At 40.0% G+C, this 25,703-nt stretch overlaps 1 protein-coding gene across 1 annotated transcript in view; it reads right to left on the reverse strand.

Annotated features, from left to right (window-relative positions):
* ranbp10 (RAN binding protein 10) overlaps window positions 1-25,703 on the reverse strand; it is a 41,417-nt gene that overhangs the window by 2,562 nt on the left and 13,152 nt on the right. Inside the window, exons 2-12 of the mRNA XM_024281829.1 lie at window positions 24,564-24,675; window positions 17,822-17,874; window positions 4,699-4,866; window positions 4,563-4,585; window positions 3,924-4,108; window positions 2,470-2,582; window positions 2,288-2,396; window positions 2,073-2,221; window positions 1,803-2,001; window positions 375-514; window positions 137-285 (exon numbers count right to left, since the gene is read on the reverse strand). Coding sequence (XP_024137597.1) covers window positions 137-285; window positions 375-514; window positions 1,803-2,001; window positions 2,073-2,221; window positions 2,288-2,396; window positions 2,470-2,582; window positions 3,924-4,108; window positions 4,563-4,585; window positions 4,699-4,866; window positions 17,822-17,874; window positions 24,564-24,675 — 1,400 coding nt within the window. The remainder of the gene's footprint in view (window positions 1-136; window positions 286-374; window positions 515-1,802; window positions 2,002-2,072; window positions 2,222-2,287; window positions 2,397-2,469; window positions 2,583-3,923; window positions 4,109-4,562; window positions 4,586-4,698; window positions 4,867-17,821; window positions 17,875-24,563; window positions 24,676-25,703) is intronic.

A 25,703-nucleotide genomic window follows, 5' to 3' on the forward strand; every position in this document is an offset into this window, starting at 1 on the left:
ATTTAACTGTACAAAACCTCCAAATCCCAAAAGCAAAGATTTGACAGGAGAAACACCTCCCACACTGCGACCTGCTGCTCCATCTGCTGCAGATCGAGCGAGCGAGCAGCTCCTCCGTGCGTGTGGCGGGATGTACCTGTAACATCTTCTTGTGCGTGGCGTTCTTGCCGTACTCGCGACACAGCTGCTCGCTGAGCGCCTGCAGCTCCCGTCCGAACTGGATCATCCGCTCCGTGGCCGCCTGGTTCCCGCCGCACAGCTGTCTGCCGTTGCCACAGCCCTCATCTGGAGGCGGCAAACATGACAGACGATAAGCGTCAGGTCACCACCTGAAGGTGAGTGGCTCCTCCCTCACTTCCCAGGTGCATGTTTACCTGCGACGCCGTTGCCGATGCTGTTGTCGTCCGGCTGCAGAATTTCTTCGTGTTTGTAGGTGCCGTTCATGATCCGCGCCGATGAGCCGTCCACAATGCCGTTGGTGTAATGCTCCGCCTCGATCTCCATCTCGCTGTCACTGTGCAAACACAGACACAAGATTAACCGATTTTGTGGAGTTTACAGATTAAAGCACATCAGAGATTTTAATGCATTTGGAGACAAAATAAATCATCCACAGAAACATCACCTTATTCGATTAACTTTTGATGACTCAAGTTTCCTTTTCCAATGATCTGTTAATCTATTTCTTTTAACTATCAATATGCCATTTTTAGCCAAAATCCAGAAACTTGTGTCATTTTCGAGGACATAGTTTCTGCAGAGCAGCAGGTGTTCTTTAGAACTGTAAACTTAAATGCTCACATGCTCTCCAGTTAGGTTACAGGCCCTCACATCCCCAACATAACATTACCATTGCAACAAAAAATGCGAGCAATATCGTTGCTATCCAGTCATACAGTTTGGAGCCAGATGTCAACTCAGACGAGGAAAGCAAAGAGATACATGGATCTACTGGGAGTGAATGTATCAGAATGCAGAGGAGCAAGGAGCTTGTGACCTGCTCAGTGTAGTTTCTACATCACAGTTAATCTCTTTTTCAGGCTGCGTTGGTTTGGCTGCTGCTGATTCACAGCGATTTAAATAAAAAAATACTCTGAAATGCAGTTTCAAGCTTAACTTCCTAGATATACATGTCCTCCATCATGAGAATATGGAGAGAGAATAGTATCATTCCCATTTGTGTGTGCGTAATTCTTCTCAAATCAGGTTTGTGCATAAATGTGGTTTTGTATGTGCGTAACTAACAATTTGTGCAGTTTTTAAACATTTTGTTAGTTTCTAGTTGTTGTAATTTTAAGTTGTACATGTTTAAATTGTATCTTGTATTTTTTTTTTTATTTTGTAATTCTGCATTAATGGCACAAAATGTATTATATGAGTCACAAATCAAGAAACACGTGCATACAAATCCAAAGTTACGCATGAATCAACAATCACGCACGCACAAATGGGAAAGATACTATTTTCTCTCCATACGAGAAAGATGCTGGAGGAAGTGTTAAAAACACTATTTTATTTGGAGTGGGTCTTTATGTAAACTGATTTACCGCCTAATCTCAGATCTGGAAAAAAGTTTCAAGGTCAACAGAACTTGATATTTAAACAAAAAAAAGAGAAACGTCTCTATTTATGCAGCAATGTCAGGTTCAAACTGATTCCTTTTTAAATTAAATTTAGATCAACTTGGAAAATAAAAAGGTAAAGAGTTTAAACTGTAAACCGAATCTTTGTCAGTGATCTAATAGCTGTTTGGAGTAAAACCTGAAAAAGAACAAAGTACTTGAACTGGACCCCTCCAGTACCTGGTTTCCTGGTTGCTGTTGACGCTGTTGGGCTGGCTCTTGGTGGAGTCTGAGGAGTTGGACTCAGAGTAGTTGATAGAGGAAGGGGAGGAGGAGGTGGAGGAGGAGGCGGAGGAGGACGGACTGGGGTATTTGACACTGTGGCTCTTGGACTTGTTGGGGGGGGTGACGCCGTTGCTGCAGGTGGGGCTGTCTGCTCCTGTGGGGGACAAGAACATCCAGTCATGCTCTCAGTGAGCTGCTCCTCGGGGTGTGTGTGTGTGTGTGTACCTCCGCTGTGCACGTGTGTGTTGCTGGCTGCGTGGCGGGGACTGAGGCCGGGGGAGTCGGGGTAGCTGTCCTGGGACTTGGGCGAGCGTACGGTCAAGCAGCGGACCTCGCTGTCCGTGCCGTTCACCATCTCCACAAACTGACGACATCTGCGAGGCGACACGCCGCGTTACAGCGGGAAGCTGCCGCTCGCCACACAAACTCCACCCACTTACTTCAACATGAAGAGCAGGTTCGGGTTGCGTTCTAACAGGCCCGGGTAGACCTGCTGAGTGACCTCTATGGCTTCTCCCACCCGTCCCGCCAGGACCAGCTTCTGTATTCCTGCAGGACACAAACAAACGTCTGTTTACCAACAGACCGGCGGGAAACGTTTCCCTCCGCCGTGTTCACTCACTTTGTCTGTTCTTTATGGAGCTCTGGTCTTCTTGGATCATGGTCTCGGTGGCTCTGGCGAAGGCGGTTGCAGTGGCACAGTACCCATGATGCACCAAATAGCTGGACACCATACTAGAGAACAGAAAGTGATAAAAGAAAGTGGACAAGATCAGTTTTATAAGGTCTGACATGTCACTTTTCTAAACAATTACAGCTTTAAGCTGCAGCTGATCTCACACTAATTCCTCTTTTTTTTGTCTTTCTATAGAACTCGGCTCTGCAGACAGAAAAGATGTCAAACTTCAACTCCATCCCTGACAGCAGTCTTCTTCCTGCTTCAATCCGTTCAGCCTTCCTCCTCGTTCTCATTCAGAATAAAGTAAAACCTCTTAAACAAGAGGACGAAAATGAACTTTTTAAAAATTTTATTGATATTTTTGAGGAAAGAAAACAGATTTTTGATGAAGAATCAAACCTCTACTGCAACATTTTAATAGTTTTATGTCTCATTTCTAGGGCTGGGTGTCTCAGGGTAACTCACGATACGATTCATGATACATGACTCACAATACTGATGGTACCTTGATATGGCAAACATTGCAATAATTAATATATTACCATGGTAATCTATGATATTTAACTATTTTTAAAACAAACTTATCTTTCTATATTCTTCAAAACCTTTTTTTAAAACATTTTAAAACACAATATGTTAATTTAACACCCTTTCCAACATTAAAATAAAACACACCTGGATCAGGTGTGTTTATTCAATAAGGAGCTTCAATGGCAGGTTGGCTGGAAAACATGTAGGACAGCGGGCCTCGAGGACTGACTTTGGACACCCCTGTCATAGATGATTCCCTACAAACACACTGATCTCTGTTTAGGTGCAGAAAGTTATTTTGCCCAGATTTCATGTTATTTCTTTTATGAGGTGGATTACCAAAATCACTCCAAGGATCTGGTAGTAATTCAGCCCTTGTTTGAAATTTTACAACCCGTTTGTGCCCCATGTGATAGAAAGTTTGGCCACCTCAGTATAAAGTACATAGTAACCTTCAACCTTGATTGTTTTTTATTCAAATAGTTTAGGGTTTTGCTGAAAGCAGGTTTTATTTTGGCACCTTTAAAGACTGACAGGTATGCTTATGTACCGCCTTTATTTTGAAGGGATGAAAGGGAAGTGCTTCAGTCAGTGCTGGTTTAGCGTTGTTTAGCATTTTATAATGATGCTCCTGCTTTAGACTATATATTGTGCTGCATTCACTGACTAAAAGTACATAGAAAATACTGTAGTGAAATATTCATTACAAAAATATATATAAGCATTATTTTAATAGTTGGCCACTAAGAAGTTGGTCCTAATCAGATGAAATCTGTAGGTTGCCATTCTGAAGGTTTGTTCTGTTTGGTTTCCTCCTTCTGAAGATGAATTTGACCCAGTTTGATGACAGGAATGGCGAGTCTTACTTCTGCAGGACGCCCTGCCACTCCCCCAGCCGCTCGCCGATGGGAAATCGTGCGATCATCCCGTGGATCTTGGCCCGCCACTCGCTCATGTAGTCCTCGATGTCGAAGACAAACGGCTGCTGGCCAAAGTTGGCGTCGACGATCTCGCCGGGCGTCTGCAGCCCCACAGTGGGGTACAGGTTGGGCTGGAAGAGTTTGAGGGGGCAGGAGTTAGAGGATGTTCAAGGCCTTTGCTCTGTCATCTTTCATCTAAGCCAAAATTCATTTTCAAATTTTCAATGTACACTAAAAATGAACAACCAAATATTTTTACCTAAATTTCGACAAACTACGAATCAAACAGGTTCTCAATTTTTTTTCAAAGATCCTTCATGATATAACTCCTTATCTCAACGTTTGTCATTGTGAGGTGAAACAGGAAGAGGAGAACGAGACAGAAAAGTTCTTTTAGCAAATCCTCTCTTTCATTCTCAACATCATAGTTTACAAAAACACTTTTACATCTGTCCTTTTTATCAAAAAACAGACATGTGATCTTATAAATCACAGCAGAACCCAAAACAGTAGTTTGGGTTGTAAAGACAACCACAACATCCAAGCAGCAAAACGAGGCAAACAAAAGTTTGTTGTCGGACTCACCGGGAGGTCTGTGAAGGCAACACCTGGAGAAAGAAAAGCATAAAGGAGAGGAAATGTTTTGTTCTTTTTAAAGAAACTGACAGTAAACCTAATGTGACACAGATTTAAAGACATTGAGGTGGAGAGGAGGACCGACCTAAACTGATGCCGTTTTTGGTGTAAAAGCAGGTGTTGTTGATGAGGTTAACGCAGCAGCCGATCACGTCTCCCGTGGTAAACGTGGGTCCGTACGGCTGGCCCGTCCCAGAGGAGCAGAAGGAGTGTCCGTCGTCTCCGTGGTAACCGTACGAGTGCTTGTCCCACCCTGAAATCAGAGGTTTGTGATTTAAACTGGTTTGCTTGTTCAAACGCCACCGACTAGGATGATGCATGTGAGGAGTGAAGTGACACTTCACTGCAGGAGGAAGGCGGTTACTCATGGGCATCTGCCACTCAGGTTTGTCCATCTGACTGCTGCTGCTGCAGCCTGCAGGGCGGCACAAACGCTCGTGCACGGTCACACTCACACTTGGCGTGTCTCCGCTGCAGTGTGCTGGCCGGCCAGCAGGGGGACAGTGAGTAAAGAAAGTGGTGAGTCACAGCTTTCAGGAGCAGCTGCAGCTCAGGAGGAAGAACCAGGAGAGCAAAGATCACCCAGGAGGCTGAAGAAGAGGATGACATTCTAAATTTATGAGCTCCGTTCTCTTCTTGATGCTGTCCACCAAATATGTGAACACAAGAACAGCATGTTTGTAAATGAATAATAAAAAGGTTTCAAAATAGAGCAAAACGTGTTTTGTATTAAAATAATTATAATTTTACTGCTTTTGTTAACCAAGTATTAACCAAACTATGAATATAAAATGTTAAAGGATGAGTTTGTTGATTAAAGTAAAAGCAAACAGTCCAAACCTGTCTGGTTCTATATCATAAAATAGTCTGCTAAATAATAAATGAACAAAATATATTTTGAGCTCAGTTCATTCTTAAGCAATCAGACTTGGTTCCTTTCAGTCCAGTTCTAGAGATGATTTAAATAGAATCATGTCTAGCAGAAATTCATTAGGCTGTATCTAACGATCAAGAACCACCATGAGAAAGACCAAAATGACTCCAAGAGCATGAGAACTCATCCAGGAGGTCTAAAAATACATCGACTGTCCTACAGGCCTCACCCGACTCAGGTGAAGTCAGAGTTTATCATTCAGCAACAAGAAACAGACTGGACAAAAATGCATCCATAGAGTTTAAAGAATAACAACAAAAAAACTCGACTAAAACATCAAGATTTTCCACAAAACCTTCCAACATGTTATGAGCTGATGAGCTGACGGGACATCACATCAGAAAAAGACCATTAGAGCAACAGACAAACAATGATGGTGTGGGACTACCGAAAATCCAGAGTTTTTTTTTTTTTTTTGTCACTGTGGCTCAAAAATCTCAGGATACCAAGAAGGACAGCCCTGTTGTAAGCATATCTAGAAAGCCAGACTGAATTTCCCACAATGCCATCTCAGCAGGCACAAAGAAGCTTCTGGAAGAAACACTGCAGTGAGACATGGAGGAGGCAGGAGGCTGATGTGTGGTCTGAGACCGCTTTGCTACTTTTGAAAGTGCCGTGAACATTGACCGTATATGAGAACTGGACAGAGTGAGTGTGACGTCACCTATAGAAAATTACATACTTCCAGTTAAAAAAAATAAAAAGGAGGCGGGCTGAGCGGGGGAGTTGTGGTTTGGATCTGTGATTGACAGTGACAGTGAGGTTAGCTTATGGTAACATAGTCAGTCTGCGTCTTCAATGTGGAGAGTGGTACCAAGCAAAGTAAAGCAGGTATGGTTGAGGATTTTTCTCCATCACGTTCTCTTGAGGAAGGTGCTCATGGTCCTGACAGAAGAAGACACTTGTCTGAGTGGTAAAATGATGATAGCATCATAAGCTAATAAAGACTAACGTATTAAGTAAACAATCCAGAGTGAAACACCGATTTCAAATCCCATCACCAGGGCAGAGTTCACTGGATTTGATGCCAATTGAAGTCAACAACCGTTGTCTAACTTCCAAGTCCAGTGGAAAGTTGTGCAAGCCAGTAGATTTTTTGGCAACTGAAGTCAAAACACCAACTAGCCATGCTACAGCTAACACGATAATAACCGACCGTTACATAATCCAAGATCGGTGGGGCTTTTATACTGGGGGTGCAAAGCATGATGATGTGAAACTTCTGAAATTATGTGGGACTAAGACCAGTTGACCAATCACAAAATTCAACTGTAATACCTCATTTAAACCCATAGGGGCAGCACACAGATGGTTTTAGACTATCATTTTAGGAGTTAAATGAGTTTATTTTTAATGGTAAGAAAGGACCAACGGACAGCTCATTTGAAGCCCCATTTATAGAGGTCAACAGATAAAATGTGTTGATTTAGTGTTTGGTTACCCAACAATGGTTATTCTGACAGAATGACTGAGTAATAGCTGTTTATTTCTCATTAGACGTCTATGGGATTTTGCTTTCTAGGACCAGTAGGTACTTCCTGTTTGATACACCAGGATGAGGGCTCGCTTAGTCCAGTTGTCATATATAGTTAATGGTATTGAAGCTGTGCAAGTTCAATGAAATTTCACAATAAAAACATTCTGGAGTGCAATATTAGTGTTAGAAAGCTTGATCTCAATTAAAGATTGAGAGGAAATAGTTGGCTCCAAGAAGACCAAAATATCTACAGACAGGAGCAGAAATCACTGATTGAGTGATATGCTTATAAAACAAAGCATTAAATTTAAAAAGTGATGTTGTTGAACTGTTTTAAAAGCAATGTCTGGTTCTCAATGGTTCTAATGACCGTTGAGGGTTTTTCGTTCATTGAAACTTTTTTGTTTTGGAAAGCATCTACATTTAGGAGTAACATTTCCACTTTTAAAGCTCTCCAGAGGATTACACCTATGAAGAGTTATCTATAGTGACATTACGCTGTTCACTCCAGGACACGTGAGGAGGTGACTAAAATTAGTTTCTGCTAAAATAGACGGGGAGTCTGAGGTGCACTGGGCTTACAGACGAGTCCACTGGGACCCTAGAAACACCCTTTTGCATCTAATAGTCATTTAATGTATACAATATTCTGAGCCCACACAGATTCCTGCATCATCCCCTTCAGCTAAACTCACATTTCCTGTGCATAAAACAGATCTCACCTCAATCCAAAACATCTGTTCACTTTTGAATTTCTCATTTAGAATGGACCTGAAGTTGGACTGGTGACGTCTGATGCTATCCTCTTTAGCCATGAAAACAAAAACTCTCTTAGATTTACAAACTCGCTTAGAGTCAAAGGAGGACTTCTTACAGTCTAGACTAATCGAGTTTTGCAGGAATTCCTCCTCCTGAAGCGTCAGAGTCGTAGGAGACCTGCAGCTCTTCAGCTCCAGTTGCAGAGCGCGCGTCAATGCCAAAAAGCAAAGCAGGGCCGGGGTAAAGTAGGTCGTAGGACAGCACAGATATTAGATGTGTACTTTGTGCATATGTGTAACTGTGAGGATGTAATAAAGCATTAACCTAAGCTGAGTGTGTGTTTGTATCCTCTGCAGTGGACGTTTTCTTTCAACTTCAGCACATATTGTCCTCTGCCTCTCTATGTGCTCTTCTGTACACATGTGTATATTTTTGTGTGTCTGTGTGTGTTTGTGCGGTGAGGTATTAGATTAATCTGCTGACAGGGATATTGCCTCTAAAGCCAGGCTCACTGCTGCAACATGCTAATGAAATGGGCAAGTCTCCACAGCAGGATCACACACAGAGGTCAACAGGACACACAAGTAACACTGTGCATTGCATTTGTTATGATCCTCACTAGAACAACATCTGAACAACTTTTGATTCAAATTTCCCTCACTTACTCCCAAAAATGTAAAAGCTCAACCTAAATCTTGTTAAAGAGGCCGTTTTCAGGCTAACCATAAATACATCAATATATATAGATAAACTTCTGGTCCATTAAATTTAGAAACACATTACACAAACCTGATGCTCCTCCCACTGAAACCAGGTTTCTTCTGATTGGATAAAACCACAACCAAACATGGTTTTAAGTAGGGCTGGGTTAAAAAAAAAGATTTATCAATTTGAATTTATTTAAACTTAAATGATCTATAATCAATTCATTAAAAATGTAAATCGATTTATCACATACATTTTAAGTCTAGTTTGATGCTAACGTTTAAAAGAATTTCCCATAGGACGGCTAATGCTACAGCCCCTCACAACTTCAACCTAACATTAGCGCTGCAACAAAAATGGCGAGCAATATTGGAGCTATCCAGCTGTACAGTTTTCACCCAGATACCAACTCAGATGAGGAAAGTGAAGTTGTACATGGATCTACTCGTCTACAAGTGGATGTATCAGAATGGAGCAGAGCAGGGAGCTTGTGGCCCGCCCGGCGTATTTTCTGCAGAACAAATATACTCCCTTTTAAAACACATTTTTTCATCTGCTCCTGATTTACAATATTTTAAATACAGAAATACTCAGAAATGCAATTTTAATCTTAATTTTCTTTCTTCGTCATCAAAGTGGGTCGTTAAATATAAGCCAGATTTGAAACTTGGGTTTCTGTAACAAGAGTAAAAAGAAACCTGACAATATTTTTTTAAAAGTTTATTTTGAATGACAAAGTCCACTAACGGTTAACTTTCAAAACAGAGTTGCAACTAAATTAATGTATTGCCAATGTAGGATAAGGATAGTTTTACCAAAAAACAGGTTTCACTTTGAACCCACTTATGTTTTTTATACACATACATACAGGCAGCAAAACATTGTTTTAATAAAAAAAAAAAAAAAAAAAAAAACATTAAAAATCAATTGCATCCACTGCTGCAGAGTGAAAAATATTAATTAAAAACTCAAATTCTTGTGAATTCAATGTTATGAAATGAGAAGTTACCATCAATAAACAGCACAGTACACACATTTAGAAATTTCATCTGGAGAATAAGACCATACTGACCCCTGTTGCCTGTTTGGATTATTACACTGACAGATTCACTGAGATAATTCACTGACATAAGAGGTTCAAAATGTCCTCCAGCAGTAATGAGCCAAATCAAAACGAGGTCATTTTGGGTGGTCTGTGTAAAGACAACTTTTAAAGCATCTTTCATAAAACTAGACAAACTCAGCTTACATATAAAGTGTTAAAGCAAAATAGCTTAAAAAACCCAATAAGTAAATACTTGGACTGCAGTTTAATTTGTTTGTTTGTTTGTTTTTTACCAATGCAGCAGTTTTGTCATAACTCAAACCTTTTCTGTGTGCTAGTTGCTTAGAAATCCAGAAGATTCTGCAGGTTGCATTTGTCTAAATGTGTGAGTTCCTATAGCTGTGTTCGTCTTCTAATCTGTAGCAGGAAGTTCCAGAGCAGAACTTTGTAAGCTCCATCAGCCTATGGAGGACAAGCGTTCCCCGCCGCGACAGAGCTCACAGATGACTCTGGATGGACGCATGCAGTCAGAAATGCAATCAGTCAGCCCAGGACACGCAAATAAATCCTCAGATTTTGGGACAAACACACAGTGCCACACAAACGCACCGACTGGGTTAGTTGGAGTTAAGGCAATCAGCAGTAATCTGTCTAGCGGGACTGCAGACCATCTGTGGTGAGATAGCAGCTGAAAATATTTTCATAACCGACGGGTGACCAGGTTTAGAGGCAGTCTGGGTGATGCTCTTCTACTCTTTGCATGTCTTCTGATGGTGAAGCAACAACAGCAGTAATCTTTTATGGTGGCGAGTTTGTGGTAAACTCCCAGATGTCCACAAGACACCATAAATCCTACAAAGAGGTCAGCAGGTCTTCAATGCTTTGAGATGTGATGGGTCAAGGCAGCGGTGTGGTCTGAAATGGTTGGACTGTGGTGTTGTCAAAGTCTCGTGAGCTATCCATGCATTTCATTGTACAAAATGAATGAGAGTTAATTAAAGTCACAACTGGGAACACGAGACGAGGATATTCTAAACAGATGGAACAATTCTGAGTCAAACTGATCAGACCATAAGCTAAATAAGTGTGAAGTTTTCATTTCCAGTCTTTATGGGAGCATCATTCCACTTTGACTCAAAATCAAAATAAAATCTATTAAAAAACAGAACATGTTGAAGAAATGTGAGATTAGAAAGGAAGCAACCCTGTTGAAATTTGTTGTTACCACAACTGTTGGCTATGAAAAAAAGAACTCAGGAAAGAAAAAGATAATATCATAACAAATGATATATTTCTCATTGTTAGTAGACGATTTTGGAAAATGGATGAGTCTTGTTTAGTGGATCGGATCGACAGGAGATGGTTAGGGTCAGGGATTTTTTTTTCTTTTTGCAAACAGGAGTTTAGGAATCTGTGAAAATATTTCCCTTCAAAATAAAGGCTGAACATAGAGTTCCCCATTTTTTTTAACCAAAACGTAAAACTACATATTTTAAGATGTGATTTATTGTAATTTACTTTTTCCCGCTTATTTTACGTAATGTTTAAAACATGCAGTGTTTACATAACTGTATTACTTTTATAAGCGATTGTATTCATTGTATACATTAAAAATTACTTTAATTGAATCGTGACAGTTGTAGTGTTCTCTAAATAACATTCATATTGTATGAATGTAAGGATGAATGTACAGAGATAATATGAATGGACAGACAAATGTAATGAGTTGAATGGAAGTATGAATGGATGACTGAATGTATAGCCGAATGGATAAACCGACTGATTAATTTGATTGATTGGTTCCTTCTTTTGACACAGTGGCACAGAATCCAGTTTTTCAACAGTATTTGGGTCAAGTCAGCGATTGTGATGTGGCTATGACTGAGAAATGCAATAACCCAAAGTGTCCAAGCAGATCTGAACTGTTGAAAGGTCAATTTACTATCTCTGTTTCAATTTAGTCTTTAAAGATTTGCCCACAACATCCCTGTAGAAAATTAACATGAACATTTTCGTTCTATGGGCTCACAGAACATTCTGACTCAGCTATTTTGCACGGGCCAACTGGTTATAGGTTCCCCCATTTTTGTCCACTAACAGTCCATATCCACCCATAAGGGTAGTTGTGACTAAGGTTTGGACTGTTACATTCGAGAAATAATCCACTAATGTCCATATTTTTTCAAGTTTGTACCCCATCTGAACTTAGAGACTTGTTTATAATCTGAATGTCCTGCCGCTAACATAAACCCTAGTAGAGAAAACTATCATTAATTCCACTGATGATGCTACGAAACATCAACACGTTAATTTCCCAGTGACATGTAAGCAATTCCAGCTCCTTGAAGGCTTTTAATCAGTTATTTTGGAAAGGTTTCTTTCTGTTGAATGCATGTTTTGTTATCATCATGACATTTTTATGCTTTGTGAATACTGAACACATTTTTATACCTTCCATGGATGAATGAGGTCTTATCTGATGCATCCAAGTCTGTCAGAGAAGGATGGTTAACAGTGTGAGGAGGACATTTATTATATTGGAGGTCTCAGGTATAAATTTAGCCTGCGAGTGAAGCTCTGCTCGGGCCGAGTTATGACTCCACCAGCTTTACAAATGAACTGCCTGACTATGCTGGAAATAGAACGTGTTTACAGCTTGGAGCTACAATAAAGTCAGAAAAACTCAGTTCCTGAAACTGCTAGGTTAAACCAGTTGTGGAACTTTACATAGTAGTAAAGGACAAGCTGTGTTTCTTCTGAAGCAATAGGTTGCTTAGCAGACAGGAAGAAGACACTTTGAAAAACATGCTATTCTTACTTTAAAACTCACTCTTTTATCTGACTTGATAGTTAAAACTACATTGGCAAGCAAAATTTCTGAATTTCTCAAATTGTTCCCAATTTTCTTGAAGGAGATATGAGATCCCTCCCTCTTTGATTGCTTGAAGTACAGAAGAAAACAATAAAAAACTGTTTTTTTTTTAAATTCATCCAAGGTGTCTTTAATGTGGAACACTTGTGACAAATCTTCTGTTTATAATATTTATTTTAATCAAATTGTGAAGGACTGGTGTACAAAACCTACCCAAAAAGACATAGAAGGTAAAAAAAAGTAGTACTGGTTTCTCATGCATACAAAAAAGCATTTGGTGCCTATGAGAAACAAACTGGTGTGCATGAGAAAGTATCTGGTACTGATGAGAAAGTATCTGGTACTGATGAGAAAGTATCTGGTGCACACGAGAAAGTATCTGGTGGGCTTGAGAAACTAAGTAGTTATATCCACACTAGAGACTTTTTCAGAGTCAGTTACCTGAAAATGACATTACATGAACTAATTGAGTTTGATTTTACCTTCAGACTCGCCTTCACATATTGCAGCTTTGCTTGCCCGGTGTCACTGTTCTCTCTCTCTGAACATCACCTGGAATGAATTCTAAAGTTATGTGGTTTGTTTCGGCGTGGGGAATACACCAGCTTACATAGCAGCACATAAGTTTCTTTCTCGTGGACACCAGATACTTTTTCTTGCACTCTCTTGTTATCTTGTTTTATGTTTTAGTCGCATAAACAAATTAAATTGATTAAGCATTTTTAAGAAGAACCACTTCAACAACATAATTTCTAAAGAAAGTTGTTGCTGATTCGTGTTTATCTTTACAACGTTGTGTCTTCATTTAGTTTGCAAGTTGTAGCAATCTAGGGAAGATCTAGATTCAACAGGCTTTGAGAGCCACTGCTTGTTTTCCAGGTATCTTTGTCTGACCCACCGCTGACTCAGGCGGATCAGGTGTCTACAGCCAATCAGAAAACAATAGAGGTGCTTGGAAATAAAGCAGGACAGCATCCTGTGCTGCCTTCTGTAGGTTTAAAGCCTTTCCGTGTATTTAACTCCTTCATGTGTGAATTTATTTCCAATCATATAAAAACTTCTTTGTTCAAAGTAATGCTAAATTAAGGATCAAACGAGGGTTAAAACTTTCACATTTCTTTTTTTTAATGAGTAAAAGGCCTGACTAAACTGAAATCAATACAAATAAAGAAAGGCGGTTTTTCATAAAAACAAAGAACAATTCAAAACCAAAAAATAAACAATGAGGCAGTGAAAAGTACAAGTGCTGATGACTAACTTTTTTTCCCCTTTGGCTTGACTCATTGTTATAGTTAATAGTGTTATTCCTGTAAAATTTAAAAGACCCTCTAGGGTTACAAAAACAAATCAATTTCATATAAATGCACAGAATTATAAAATTAAAGAACTATAACTAGATGAATTATATTTCCTGTAAAACAGGGTTTAATTGCATTATAGCTGAAACAATTCAGTGTTATTGCTTATCTAAGTGCTAAAAGAGATACAGATGCTAAAGTTTTATCTATTTTTAAACAAACAGATAAATATAAAGATTATCTAAATGCATTAGTATGATAATAATTTTAGCAAAAAATGCCAAACAAGCTTTCTAAATTGAAGCCAAAAATATTGCATAACACCAAACCCATATAAAAAGCTGAATCAATATGTTTCAAACAAATCACAACAAATAGAAAGAAGTTGATTATTCAATAGTCTCGTGCCTTTGCAAAAATGTAGAGTTGGAATGATGTCTCTGTCTCCCAAACTGTGTTAGATGCATTTTGAAAGTTCGTAGCTTTAACAGTCCCACAGATTTTTATTATATAGCTAATAAACATGGATTCATGTAAACTTATGAAAATGTGAACTGATTTGACATTTATTTAAGCTCAAAAGTCAACTGAGAGATGAGAGAGATCATAGTTTGTTTAATTGCTGAAAATGTGTTAAAGTTCAGACAGTAAGACTGTTAATTTTCAATAGAGAAACTTGCTGTAATTTTGCTGCATAAATAAAAAAAACCCCTAAAAGTTGCAGAAAACATTGCTAAAGAGAAAAACAAAAACCTCAATGAAACATAAAAGCTGACTGATTAAAATTTAGAGAGCAGGAGATATGCATGGCTGAAAAAATGAGAAGAATCAAAAAATCAAGAATAGCAAAAGAAAAACATTGGTTTGATTGCCTAATAAAATCAAATTATTATTAAAATAAAAGAGAAAAATATTTTGGCTGCTAAATGAAATCAAAGTGAGACATGTTTTATAGTATATTAATCCTGGAGTAATTTATATTTTAAAATAAAAACAGAGCTATCTGTGCAAAGAGAGAGGAAATGTTTTTCCTAAAATCGGATTAGTATGAGGTCAAACTATAAGCCAGAGTCCACATCATCTGCCTCTGATCCATGAGCGCTCAGCAACATGCCCAGACATGTTGTTTCTATAGCCGTAAGGCTGCTGAATCTCCAACCAAGCATAGCACTTCCACCCACAACCACAAAATCAGAGTCTTTATTTCTTCCATGCAGTTCATATCAACTCCACATGATCTCCATCTCCACTTATGTATAAAAGTATCAGCACTCTGAGGGAAAACAATGACTGGGGGCCTGTGTTTGTGACGTGGACAAAACACCTTCCTGTTCTGCAAAGTACAAGCAAACAAAACACCATCAGGCCTGACTGCAATATAAACTGATGAAGTCAGAGCTGGACGCATTGACCATTAGGTAATTAGAAGATTTCAGGGTCAGGGTTTTGGACAGCGTCTCTCGTGCTGCTTAATTGTCCGGTACAGGGTGTCCTGTGTGCAAATGAAGACAGAACAAAAGGAAAAAGGCACTGCAGGATGTTTTTATGCCAGCCTGTCCGAGCAGCTGAAATGTTGGCTTCAGTCCAGCCGGCCATCATTCCTGTCAGGGATTCTGTATTATCTGACATACAGTGCATCCAAGAACTCACATTTCACCCCTTTCTCCTGGCTGTCCCAAACTCTGTTACCTTATGCCTGAGTCATAACTGCCCTTACGGTTGGATACGGGCTGTCTGTGGGCAAAAAATGGGCAAACCTGTATCGGGGACGCAGGTTGTTTCCACGAAAAATAAAGTGCGTATACCATTCGGTAGCCCAAAAGGCAAAATGTTTATGTATATCTTTTTCTGCGGTCATGAGCATGTGATAGTTCATAGCGAACACTTTTACCACGTGTTATGCTATGTTCACACCGGGCATTTGTCACACATTTAAGAACTCAATGCGGGTTCTTGAATGTACTTTTAGCAAATGGTGTTGACACTGGTTTTTATCGACCTGATCCAAGTGCATGTTACTGCAGTTGGAAGAGGTTTGGTGTGAACTGTTAAAGCAGTGCAAATTTCGCAAATCTTGCTCCAGGCTTTTTGTTTCACAGCTCTATGCAGATATAAAATAGATACATTGTTTATGTCCATCCAAGCACAAGGGATGTTATTAATTTCTCTTTCGCAATCAATTTTCAAATAATTGCCACTTCCGTAAATTAGAAAGGATGCTACCCAAACATGACTACTAAATTCAAGTCCCTAATTGGTTAAAGTTCAATTGGTTTGACTTGCACTTTGTACATAAGGACTTAAAGTATGTATAGAGTTTTGAAGGTGGAAGCTTGAAATGCACTAAATCCTACTTACTGCCTAAAGGGCTTGTTAGTGCTGTTTAAGTGTGTACTCTTTGATTGACCCTTCATGCAGCCTGGCTGTTAGAAATGAGAAAATTAGACAATCAGTGTATTGTGTGTCAGCATCCTACAGACACTTATGTATCACCTGCCTCCCTGTGTGCATCATATATGCATGGTCAGTAAGGAGTGCACGTTCCTAATGACTGGAGTGTGGTATAAGGGCATTGTGTGACAGCATCACACAAAATTCACAAGTGTGTGCAACTTACAATATTGGTATAAATACTTTAAGATATTCTGACCACATGCACACACACACAGGGGTTTGCTCCATTTCCATGACGTCCCTTGAAGTGATTGTACGAGCCTCAAGGGAACTGCAAGATGCACCTGTACTCCCCACAAAGTCCCACTCCATCAACATTTTGATCCGATATTAAATCATTCTCTGGTCTTTTAATTGCAATAATGTCTTTTATAGTCAGAATCAAAAACCTATCAGAAATGCTCATCTGGGTTGTGGGCAGGACTATTCATGTGGAAGCTAGTTCCACTAACTTTGTAGGGCTGGGTATCGCCAATAATTTCCAGAATTTATTTGTTTTGACTTGATTCGAGTCACCAGAGCCTGGATCGATTCAATTCTTGATTTTTTTTTTTTTTATTCTTTCGATCCACTCAAATCAGTTCAATTTTGAGCGTAGACGTTTTATACATATAAATATATTTGTTTAGAAATGTCTTGAAGATATTCATATTAATCTGATAAGTTCACATACTGCAAAATGTATTAGTAAAGTTATAATAAGATTGTTAATAGCATACAGTGTTACAAGGATTCTAAAATGGAGAAGCTCCAACAATTGTTCTGCCTCTCCTGGAAGGTGATTCAGTTTGGCCAATAGGTGGTGATCGTGCTATAGCATTACATCTTATTCCAGAAGAAGAAGAAAGTATGAGCAAAAAACTGGGCTTTAGACCACAAATGGTTACTTTAAAAAATATTTCCTTAAGAGTTCAGAAAATTCATGCCCGTGAGTTTGTAAAGATGTTCATTTAGTCAGCAATGTACGTTTAAGTCAATATAATACGATATATTAAGCTTAGATCGATTCAGATTAATTAATCGATTTCATCAACCCAGCCCTATAATTTTCCCATCAGCCCTTTGTGTAAACTCTCTTCCAGCGAGCGACAAGCACCTCACAGGCCAAAGCTAACATTAGCGTGGCAAAAAAAAAAAAATAAACAGCAACCAATATCAGAGCTATTCAGCCATACTGCTCTGAACCAAATGGTAGCTCAAAGGAGGAAAACCAAGACGTTAATGAATCTATTTGTCTGCAAGGGGAGGATTTAGAATTGGAGCAAAGAAAGAGGACTTTGGCTCGCCCAGGGCAATTGCTACGTCACAAACCCAAGCTTTTTCAAACATCCAGTTTTCACCTTCTCTTGATCAAATGTGATTTGAATAAAGAAATACTCAGAAAGGCAGCTTTAATCTTATATAATTTTGTACATGTCCTCCATTATGAAAAAAATGCTACAATATATGTCAAAAACACCAAATACACAATTTTCATTGGGGTGGGTCTTGAAAATATGACCCTCCACGGGCCTGGATGACCCAAAAACCCAGTGCATCCGTATATGACAATTCCCCGTCTGGGAACATGTTTTAAGGCCTGAGATGATTTCAGAACCCAACACGTCTCTTTGACCATCTTCCCACTTGTTATGCTTTAGTGTCATCATTCACACGTTACTCACCAGGCAGTCTGTTCATGTTGACTCCCTGGGCGGACAGGCCGATGCCCATGTACCTGCAGAGAGCAGCACAAGCACCAGCTGGTTTCAGACATCATGTTTACACGTTTCAATACATTTCATGGCAGCTGCGTTTTATCTGCTCTGAAAAGTATACAGATGAGGACTTTGAGCCGAGTGTCTTTGAACCGCTCTGGTATCATAAACAGTGGCTGCAGAGAGAACTCCCTCCAAGGAAGAGTTCAAACATCCACAGTGGGAGTTGGTGTGGAAGCTCAGAGGTCAGCTTTGATGTCTTCAACCTGTCATACCAGGATCAACTACAAAAATAACAGAAAAACCTTTTTGCTCAATTGAAAAAGTCATGGATGCTGTTAGCCAAGTGTGTTTAGCACAAGCTGAGATCATTCAGCTCCTCAGCAAATCCAGCCATAAATTTCTGCACTGCAGAGACGGATCCTCCACAGACTTTTCCGTCAGTGAATCTGCAGATTAACAGAACAGAGCTCAACATGAGCCAAGGAGGAAAATGAATTATCTTTTTCTGAAAGTGTGTGTCCCTGCTGTTTGTGGGAAAAAATCTGAAATTTTTTGCACCTTTTACAGATGACACAGATGACTCCAGAAATGAAGAAGAAAAAAGTTCAGCCAAGTGCTTTTAACCCTTGTGCTCTCTTATGGGATCCAGATGACCCCACCCTTATATTGATGTGTGATCTCTCCCAAGATAAAGGTGGACAGGATTTTATCTCTGACACGGACACCAGTGAAGGTAAAAATCCTTGGAAAAAAAAAAGTTCAGCGTGCTGTCTTGTGGGGTCCACATGACCCCACTTTTAATGTAAACATGCCTAGGATAACACAAGGGTTAAAGTCCACCAATATGATCAAAAACCAACTCCACCACAAAAGGATCAATGACAAATCTAAGTGAAAGAGACTGACCTCAACTCAAAATAACTAGAAGAACAAAAAAACTACGGCTGCAGCCAACAGCTTTTTGTGCTGTGAACATATCCATCACTTTTTTTCTTAGTCATGATTGTTTTTGGCAACTTCTATTTCTGCTTCAGGGTTTTGGTATCTAAACTAGAAACAAGACGTTTCAAGCCAGGGTGTGTCTGCTTACTTTACTTCTTTAACAAAAAAAAGAAACACATGGATGACTGCAGCAAGTTTGAGGTGTTTTCTAATACGTGGTTAATTAATTTTAAATGTATAAATTATTAATTATCAAACATTATTATGAAAATATAATACTAAGACTCAGTGGCGGGCCGTCAGGGCCTGCAAGGCCTTCTCTGCTGCCCTAAAAATATCTGAATCACAGACTGATATTAATTATTTTTTATTTCCGTGAATACGTATTCTATAATTCCAAATGCTCTGTCTTCGTCCTTTCATTGCTGTCTCCCTGGTTGCGCTGCTTCCAGACGTGTATTTTCCTATTTAAGCATTAACCAATCACATTGCAGCACCATTTGTTGCTAGGGTCAAAGAAATCTGCCCGGAGGCCTTCACAATCAGTTCTGCGGGCCCTGTAGCATAAAATAATTGTCGACCAAACTGTTGCTTCAACCAATCAGATTTGGAGTAGGCCAAACCAAGGCCAGCTAGCAGGCGTACGGAAACGTCATCATTTTCACGAACTTTGATTGGATAGCTCGCAGCTCGCTCTGGTTCTGCGTTATGTGACGGACACAGGTGCCGAGGAGCGGCGTGTCAGGTTTGAAGATGTTACCAGTGGAAAGCGTCTCATCGTCTGATTTTTGGTGGAAAATGAATGTCTGGGTAAAGTTGTGGCACAGTTTTGTCTGGCACGGGTAAAGGAGTTCCGTGACTCCGTTGAGCGGGAGTGAAGCTGATACGAGGAAATCTACGAGGCCCCTGAACGCACCGCGGGCGCGTGCAGCGCAAAATCCTCGCGCGCACTACCGACAATATTATTTTCCAGACACAGACCAGATTTCAAGATCACAAAAACTGATGTTTGTCTCCCTCCTGGACCACAAGAGGCTTCAGGAATACCAGAACATTTCCCGCATGCAGCCTTTTCCAGCTTATCACAGCCACGGAACACTTTCCATCTGCGAAACGCATGGATTCTGCACCACAGAGTGATTGAAATCTTCTTGAGGATAGAAAGGATGGATTTTGTGTTTAAATAATCTGGATTTTTGGTGAGTAAAATTTTGCTATCTCCCTACATAATATTGAAATTTTATCAGGTTATTTTTTATGCTTTTGGTGTGTGTGTGGCAGCTGTACCTGCAGTAGAAGTTTTATTGCCATAAAATAGTTAATGAGGGTTGGATTGATTCAGATGGAGCACTACTGAAGGCCTAGGTGTGAAATGCACGGCCCGCCACTGCTAAGACTATCCAAAATGCCACTGCGCTGCAATCTACAGGCAAGTTTTTCGGTAAGTTTGACAAGCAGCCATGTGACAGCATTTGTAATCGAGAGTCCGCCTCGGCCCTGGAGGAGGACGACAAAGGACGCTCCGTGGCAGCGGCAGCGCCTTTCCTTTTCCAATAATGATCTTTCCGCAGGTTCACCTACAGAAACCTTGTTACGACTTTTACTTCCTCTAAATAGTCAAGTTTGATCGTCTTCTCCCCGCCATCGTTGTATGAGCTTTCACCATCGTCACCCGAAGCCCCTGTATCCTCAGATGAGGAAAGCTCCGGTTCAAACTGGTAGGGCTGTACACCCTCCGAACCCTGTGTCGTTAAAATTCCCGTGTTTGATGAAGGCTCATCACCTTCATCCAAAGAAATATCCACTAAATCGTGGTCTACGTCGCTTCTCAAACTGTCCGCCATTGTTGTTTACACTCTGGGATCCCTGAAGGGACGTCACGCGCAGCCCCCGCCCATCAACACCTATTGCGCAAATTTAAAGCATTGCACGACCATAAAATGATCAATAAAATCGCGCTGGATCATTTTAAGTGAATATTTTTATGGGATTCGCTTTCCAAGTTCCATTAACTTTCTAAATTAAAAAAAAAATGTGCCACTGCACGAGGCCTTTAAGAAAAAGTTAAAATTTTACGGCGACTGGAGAATTTTTCTCTCACATCAGTCAGTGGCCGCAAGGGCACATTTGGAGGTTGTGTGGTGGCAGTTCAGAGGCAGGAAGCAGGAGCGCCATAGTTGACTGATTGGAGGGTCTCCAAGGTCCCCAAAATCCCCTGATGATCAACCGATTTTAGACTGCCACCCTCCGCAAAAATATTGATGAGCAATATTGGATCAATCCAGTGGTACAGTTTTGAGCCAGAATCTCTCTACAGCACGAGTGTTGAACGCTCATTTTGAATTTTGCACACCTAAATGTGCGCGGGCCAGGGTGCACGCAGGAGGGGAGGAGACTTTGGCACGCTCATTTTAGTAACTGTGTCATTAGTCTGAGCTTTTTCTAGCATCCGGTTATCATCTGCTCCTGATCCAACGGGATTTGAATTAAGATATACTCAGAAACGCAATTTAAATGTAATTTATTTCATATAGGTCCTCTACTCGTACAAAAAATGCTGCAACAGCATTATATAAACACAAAAAAAAGATTTTCATTGGAGTGGATCTTCTGTGCTTTTGGTAAATTACCTTAACTGGGATTGAAATGTTTGAAATGTATCAGAGCAAGAATGTTTGTTCAGATAAATATAATGACTGAATATTAACTGTTTGCTTCTATACAGAAGTCTATGAGATTTTAGCTTCTTGGGACCAAAAGATACTTCCTATTTGGAATGCAAAGGGGGGGGGGGGTCTCAGTCCAGTTCTTATATACAGTCAACCATTACAATCCAGGGCACTAGGAAGTCCTGCAATATATAGTCTTGTAAGAGATAGAAAGTAGTGAAGGAATGTGGACACAGCTAAGAGTATTTCAACAAATGGGTCCATAAAGTGCCTAATATAGAAGTCCAGAGGTCTCTCGGGAGAATGTAGATGAAAAACCACTGAGTTAAAAACTGTCAGCTGATGGATGAGCAAAGAAGCTATCAAAAAATAGCTGAGTCTTCCAAGTTTCTTCAGATTCTCATTGTTATTGCAGAAGAGAAATAGAGTCTAATTTTAAATATGACCTTTACTTGAATATTTAAGACACATGAGTCTTCACAGGTTGAACACCAGCTTCCACATGTCTATAGTTCTTTGTTGAAGCGAAGCCTCGAACGTATTTTTTTTTGGTAAAATTAGACTTAAAAGCCTTAGAGTCTAATACCATATTTTCTTACCATAATCATGGCTTTGTTTTCCATGAAATGTTGGCATTCATTCAAAACATTTGTTCATTCCATTTTCTTTGCATAGTGACCATTTTTTTCTGTAATGGGTTGTATTAATTCTATGAAATGTTAAATTTTTTGAAGACCTCCTATGAATTAGGTTACAGTTTGAGTGTGAGCACCTAAAATGTACACACTCTGAATATGTCTACACTGCAGAGGCCTTCACAGTAACTGAAGGGGCTTTAAATGGTTCTTAAACTTGCAGACTGGGATATCCAGACATCAGATGTCAGGAACAATTATAGAACTGCTTAAATGTGGGTAGATAAATGTCTTACTGCTCTGTAGTTCTTTGTAGAAATTGAAAAACGGCAGGATGAGCTTCAGATGAAAGACTAAAAGAAGTGTTTGATGTGATCATGAAGCCCTGCAGTGCCTGTCTGATCATGGATAAGGAGTTTGGGAAGATTGCAAAGATAAAGCAATTTAAAAAGCAAACAAACCTGTTCTAGAAGAGACTTTTGAAACAAATCAGAACTGAAGGAAAAGTCAATTTTGATGCAGATAAGAGAAAGCTTTTGATTTCAGAGAAATATCTTGAAATCTAATCAGAAATGTTGCTGGCTTTTGCAGACACTGCAGATGAGTTCAAGCTTAAAATATCCTCATGAAGGGATGAAGCTGCATCCATTAAGGCAGTGAGCCCCTGAAACAATGAGCTGCAGCCAGAAGCATAAAAACTGAAACTGTTCTGATGACTCAGTGCAGAGAAATACTGAGGAAGCAAGTTAACAAATACTCAAGCCACCACTGCAACAGCTGTCTGGTCCTGAGTGTGAGTGTTGGAGCAGAAATGTCCATCTGCACGTTGGCCTTATGACTAACATCATGCGCAACACTGGATTTCATACTTAAGACAAAATAAGACTCACTGACTTAAATCCTAGAGTTCAAAATCATTTAATTAACAATGCAACATCTTTCACTTTTAAACCTGTGAAGATGATCAGACTTCTCCAACGTGGCGTACAGAGGTGATAATGCTCTCGCCAACAACAGATGGGACTGAAACCACTACCTCTGTCACCTGATGTCAATCATGTTCCAGTATCTAATGAACTCAAAGTCCCACTCCAATTATTGACTGTATATAAGTATTGGACAGAGTGACCCCTCGACCCTTGCATTCCAAAAAGGAAGTGCCTGCTGGCTCCAAGAAGCCAAAATCCCATAGCAGAGCGAGAATGGTTATTTCTCTGATACGTTTTTGTAACATGTTCTTGGTAATCCTCATTTTTTTCTGTAGTGTAAGTTATCCAAGTTGTAAACTGACCAATCAGATGCCTCAGTAAAAGCATGTGGTCTCACGATGAACGTTTGAAGCGTTTGATAGTTTCTCCAAAGCCCACCTTAAAGTGGTAGGGGTGTGGACCTCCAACGAGCTAACACCTGATTGGCGAGAGTGGTTGCCATAGAAACGTTGACCTTATACCGAGACTTGGACCAATTACTGCTTATTGACGTCATCTGACTCCAACATGACAAGATCTGTACCCCCAAAAAATGGCAATTGAATGTACTTAATTTCAATGGAGCCAGAAATAAATCATTTTCTATGGGCGACACGTAGTCCAGCTCTCATATACAGTCAGAGGGCTCAACTCCAAAAACAAAAAGTCTGAAATGAACCTGTAAATTGAGGACTGAAAGCAAAAGGGTAGGAAAAAACAAAAAAAAAATGGCCAAAAACAAAAATGAAAAATACAAAACAGCAGCTGTTACAAATATTTTTTTTTTTCACTTGGAAAATTTCTTTCAAGTTTACAATGTGTACTTTAGACATAAAACTCTTTAAATTTTCACATTCCCCTTAAAGTCCAACTCCAACTACATTTTTTTTCATTATTTTAAAATCGTTCCCAGTGTTTTTTAATTATGTTTATGCAGTTTTTAGCCAAAATGTAAAACTTTGTGTTTTTTGTTTAAAGAAAATATTTTCTAATTTCCCAGCATTTCTTTGTTTACACTTTCTCCCACTAGCATATATCCTCTCAAAAGCTCAAGCTAACATTAGCGTAGCAAAAAAAACAGCAAACAATATCAGGGGTATCCAGCCACACAGACGGGGAAAATGAACACGTGCATCGACCTATTTATCTTGAAGTTGAGGATTTGGAACTGGAGCGGAGAAAGCCAGACTATTTCCCGCCCACGGTAGTAGCTCCGTCATTAGAATGAGCTTTTCCAAACATCCGATTTTCCTCTACTTTGAATAATATGAATATCGAAATTCTCAGAGATGCAGTTTTAATCTGAAATTCTTTTATGCATGCCCTCCATTATGAAAAAATTCTAAAAGAACATGCTAGCAACACCAAAAACACAGTTTACATTGAAGTGGGTCTATAAATAGTTCCTAAAAATCACATTGAACTTTGTAGAATCAGACACATCCTTTTACTTTTGACAGAAGCAGCCAAGCTCCAAGTTCTTTCAACTCACCCGTCTCGACCTTTACTGACAATCTTCACTTCAAAGTAGTAGATCCCGCAGGCTGCTGGGATCGGGTGCGTGGCTCGCACTGATGCTGCATCTTTGTGGTTCTTTCCGTGTCCTGCAAAAAGACAAGGAACTGTTACACAAGTCTGTTACTTCTCTGTTGATTTACACTCCAGAGACTGTATGGAGGTCATTCACACACAGCCTGTCGATTAATTGTATCGTCAATTACAACAAAACCAACGTGTGGTTGTGCAAGAGTAAATCAATGTTTCCTGTTTTGGTAAGATAAACCTCACCGAGTACAAATATTAGTCAGATAAAGAAATAAAATTACTTTTATTTTGCATCAGTGAACAAACTTGAGCAAAAGATCTTTTAACTGAAAAACGGAAATCTCCTAAAGCTGCTGAAGTTAAGACAGACCTACTTCAATCAGTTCTCACGGAGTCTCTGCACTGCTGTACTGCTGTGAATGTGTGTTTTGTACGCTTTGATTAACCACATTCAAAATGTGAGTTCATGTAAAACCTCAACCGTTTCCATATCAGGTCACCTGTTGAGCTTTGGAGGCTGCAGTCAAAGAACTAAACACCAGGCGGCTCTCAGACACAAAACACATGGACTCAAAAACCAGAAGATCTGCACAGGGTGGAGGAGCTTAAGGAGTCAAAGCAGCTCAGTGGTCTTGTGGTAGAGCGTCCGACCCGACTTGAAGGTTGTGAGGTCAAATCCAGGCCGAGGCCTGTGCTTTCAGGCTCTTTACATTTCTTCTTCTCAACCTTTAATTGTGCAGATTCTCCGCATGCTGCTTCCAAATCCATCCGCACATCAGAGGAGATCACTTGGACTGGCTGTTTGTGTGGTTAAATCAGAGATGCTGTTGTTTACACTCAGCCTGCCGCTTCTTTAAAGGGTCTAGCGGCAGCCTGTAATAAAGATGTGCACACAGCAGGGTGACTGGCCTCATGCATTCTGTCTGAACCAATTAGACTGAAGCACAACAGTCATTACGGAGTGTCGATCCATATTCCGACGCGGCTTACGCAACCCCTCGAGTGCAAGAGAGGCAGTTGTATAACCGAACGTGAGTCTCTCAGTTACATGCCATCACGCCACCGACCGGGCTCACCTGTTCTGATA

The sequence above is a fragment of the Oryzias melastigma genome, linkage group LG6 (genome assembly GCF_002922805.2).
Source record: "Oryzias melastigma strain HK-1 linkage group LG6, ASM292280v2, whole genome shotgun sequence".
In the NCBI taxonomy this organism is placed as follows: Eukaryota; Metazoa; Chordata; class Actinopteri; order Beloniformes; family Adrianichthyidae; genus Oryzias; species Oryzias melastigma.